Source organism: Corapipo altera, unplaced genomic scaffold, assembly GCF_003945725.1.
Source record: "Corapipo altera isolate COAL_440 unplaced genomic scaffold, ASM394572v1 172, whole genome shotgun sequence".
In the NCBI taxonomy this organism is placed as follows: Eukaryota; Metazoa; Chordata; class Aves; order Passeriformes; family Pipridae; genus Corapipo; species Corapipo altera.
This window is the reverse complement of record NW_020888322.1, coordinates 1-3,003: the sequence shown is the minus strand read 5'-3', so window position 1 is coordinate 3,003 and position 3,003 is coordinate 1. Positions and strand designations below refer to the sequence as shown.

The following is a 3,003-nucleotide window of genomic DNA, read 5'->3' as shown; positions in this document are numbered from 1 at the left end:
CGCTGTGTGAGCTGGAGCTCAGCCATAGCCCAGCTCCTGCAACCATTCGTCTCTCCCGGAACTTCCTGCCCCACAGGTGAGGACAGACCCTGAGCCAAAAGCCCCCGGATGCACGGCGGGGACATTCACAGCCCTTGCTCCTCTGCCCCTTCCCCTCCTCCTCCTCCTCAGTCCTCTGAGCGCCTGACACCCCCAACTGGCATGTGACCTCCAGCGTTTGCCCTTTCTTGCAGGATCAGCCAACCTCGGCCAACAGCCTGGCCAGAAGCAGCAGCCCTTGCCAGCTCCCTCTGCCCCACCAGCAGGTATGGTAGTCCCATCTGCCTTGGCCCCTCGGCATTCCCTACCCCCCAGCCCCTCCAGCCGCCAGGCCTGCCCTGGCTCCTCCAACCCTGCCGGCACCTCCAGCAGCCACAGCACCCCTGTCCCCCTGCCAGCTGGGGCCCCTTGGCTCAGTACGGCATGGCGAGCAGACCTGGCATTGCCTGAGCCACCTCTGTTCAAGCAAGAGCTTTTAGAGATATTTTCCCAGGATCTTGGGGCCATCTCTGCCATTTTGCCGTCCCCCGTGCAACCCCATGGCCGTGGCACGGCAGCTCACCCTGCAGGGATGGTCCCTCACGCAAGCTCCCGCTCAGAGCAGGGGGATGCCTGTGTTCGGGGCCGGCTCAGCGGGTGCCCCAGGAGACTCTCCCAGCCCTGAGCCCCCCATCTCCCTTCTCCCCTGTGCCAATGGCTCCAAGCAGTGACTGCTCCAACCCCCACCCATATCTTCTGCTCCGCAGGGACACGGACTCAGCTGCCTCCACCGGCCCCCTTGGCAAGCAGCCATGGCATTGCTCCTCCATCAGGCAATGCCCTGGGGGGGGGCCCGGCGCCGCAGGAAGCCCCTGGCCCGAGTCCCACCAGTGCGGGACACCCAGCACGGCCCTACCAGCTCAGCCAACCCCTCAGGGACACCCCTGGGCCGTGGCAGCCCTCCAGACACCAGCGTCCCCATGGATTTGGACACCAGCCCAGGTCTTGACATCAGGCTGGGCAGTGATGTCCCCATGGATGATGACAGCCCATCAGGCTGCGACCTCTCGCTGGCCAGCGACGTCACCATGGACGAGGACAGCCCGTCAGGCCGGGACCTCTCGCTGGCCAGCGATGTCACCATGGACGAGGACAGCCCGTCAGGCCGGGACCTCTCCTTGGCCAGCGATGTCACCATGGACGAGGACAGCCCGTCAGGCCGGGACCTCTCGCTGGCCACTGACGTCCCCATGGATGGTGGCTCCCCTGCAGGCAGTGATCACCGTGTGAGCTGTGACATCTCACTGAGCAGCGATGTCCCCATGGAGGAGGACACCTTCCCGAGGGCTGACATCTCCTTGCCCAGTCACACCACTGCCAGCCACCCAGGCCCACACCACGGCCAAGCCATCGGGGCCCCTGGGCTGACTCCAGCCAGCGACACTGGGCTGCGTCGCAAGGTCCTGCGGAAAGGGACTCGGAGCCACTTGCATTGCTCCCAGGGAGCCGTGGGCACCAGCCGGGATGATGGCAGCAGCGTCCCCATGCCCACGGACCATACTGGCACCAGCGGCACCAGCCCCCAGCCTAAGAACACCTCGCTCTGCCCGCCCAAGAAGATGCCGACGACTGACTGCAGTGTCCCCAAGCCTTCCAGAGCCGTCCTGAGCATGGGACACTGCAACGCGGGCGGCACCAAGACTCAGGACCCTCAGCAGGGTGCGGGCACGGGCCTGTCACCGCCTCAGAGCAGCGCGTCACCACGCAACATCGCTCTGGAAAGGCGGGGCACGAAGAGGAAGAGGGGCTCTGGGCCAAGCACTGGGAGCAAGTGCAAGGCTCCCGCAGCCCGGGGTGGGGCAGGAAGTTGTTGAGGGACAGATCGTTTGGGGATCTGTCCCAGGGGGAGGGACAGATCGTTTGGGGATCTGTCCCAGGGGAAGGGGCAGATCGTTTGGGGATCTGTCCCAGGGGGAGGGATAGATCGTTTGGGGATCTATCCCAATCTGAGGGAGGGAGGGAGGGAGGGTGTTTGTGTAGATAGAGATGTAGATAGCGATGTAGATGTAGATGTAGGTGTAGATATTGATGACCGTTTCTTTCTGGTTATCAATTAAAAGATTTTATTTTTTATTCCATAACCTGTCTGTGTCTGCATGGAATGGGGAGGGAGTGCAGGGTGGCAGCAGGAAATGGCACCAAGCAGGTCCACCAAGGCCCAAAGGGCTCCAAGGGCACCCAAAGAGCCCTCCAGGCCTGAGTCAGTGCCAGAGGTGCAGGCATGGGTGGAGGGTCCCCTTCCCCTGGGCAAGCAGCCCTTTGGCATGGGAGCCAGAACAGAGGGGTCCGTGCAGGACTCACGCACACGGCCCCACGTCGAAAGCAGCCCCGAGCACAGCCTGGGCACCGTCCTCCCACTCTGGGGCTTTAGAAGGCTGCTCCCACTGCTCCCACTGACCCCACCATGTCCCCAGTCATCCCACTGCAGCCCCAGACAGAGCTCCTGCAGGCTGCCCCGGGGCTGCACTGGACAGGGGCGGGAAGAGGGTGGGAAGAACGTGCTGGGAACCATATGCAGGGCCTCACAGAAGTCCAGGGAGACGACCTCTGTAGACCTCCGGGAGGTAGCACTTGGGATGTATCGAGCTCTGTCGGGGGGTGGACGGCGAGCCACTCGGGACTCGATGGGTCAGGATCAAAGGGCAGGCTGGGAATGGGGACGCTGCTGAGGGCACTGCGGGCCTCCTGAGCAGCAGCAGCAGGATGGGGATGAGAGCTCTACAGGCAGCTTGAAGCAGCCTCAAAGTCACAGTCCCTGGCTCTCGTGGGGCATTCAACTACCCTGAGAGCAGCTGCAGAAGCAACGCAGCCAAGCACAAACAGTGCAGGAGCCTCCTGGAAGGCATTGGTGACAACTTCCTGACCCAGGCGGTGGAGCCTGCCACAGGGAATGCTGTGCTGCTCCACCTCATCCTAACACACAGG

General features: G+C 63.4%; 1 protein-coding gene across 1 annotated transcript; it reads left to right on the top strand.

The window, feature by feature from the left end:
* Positions 1–2,159, top strand: LOC113941928 (regulator of G-protein signaling 3-like). The gene is made up of 3 exons (XM_027633063.1): positions 1–76; positions 234–305; positions 786–2,159. The coding sequence occupies exon 3, from the start codon at positions 831–833 to the stop codon at positions 1,890–1,892; it is 1,062 nt and encodes a 353-aa protein (XP_027488864.1). The 5' UTR covers positions 1–76; positions 234–305; positions 786–830; the 3' UTR covers positions 1,893–2,159.
* The last annotated feature ends 844 nt before the right edge of the window (positions 2,160–3,003 follow it).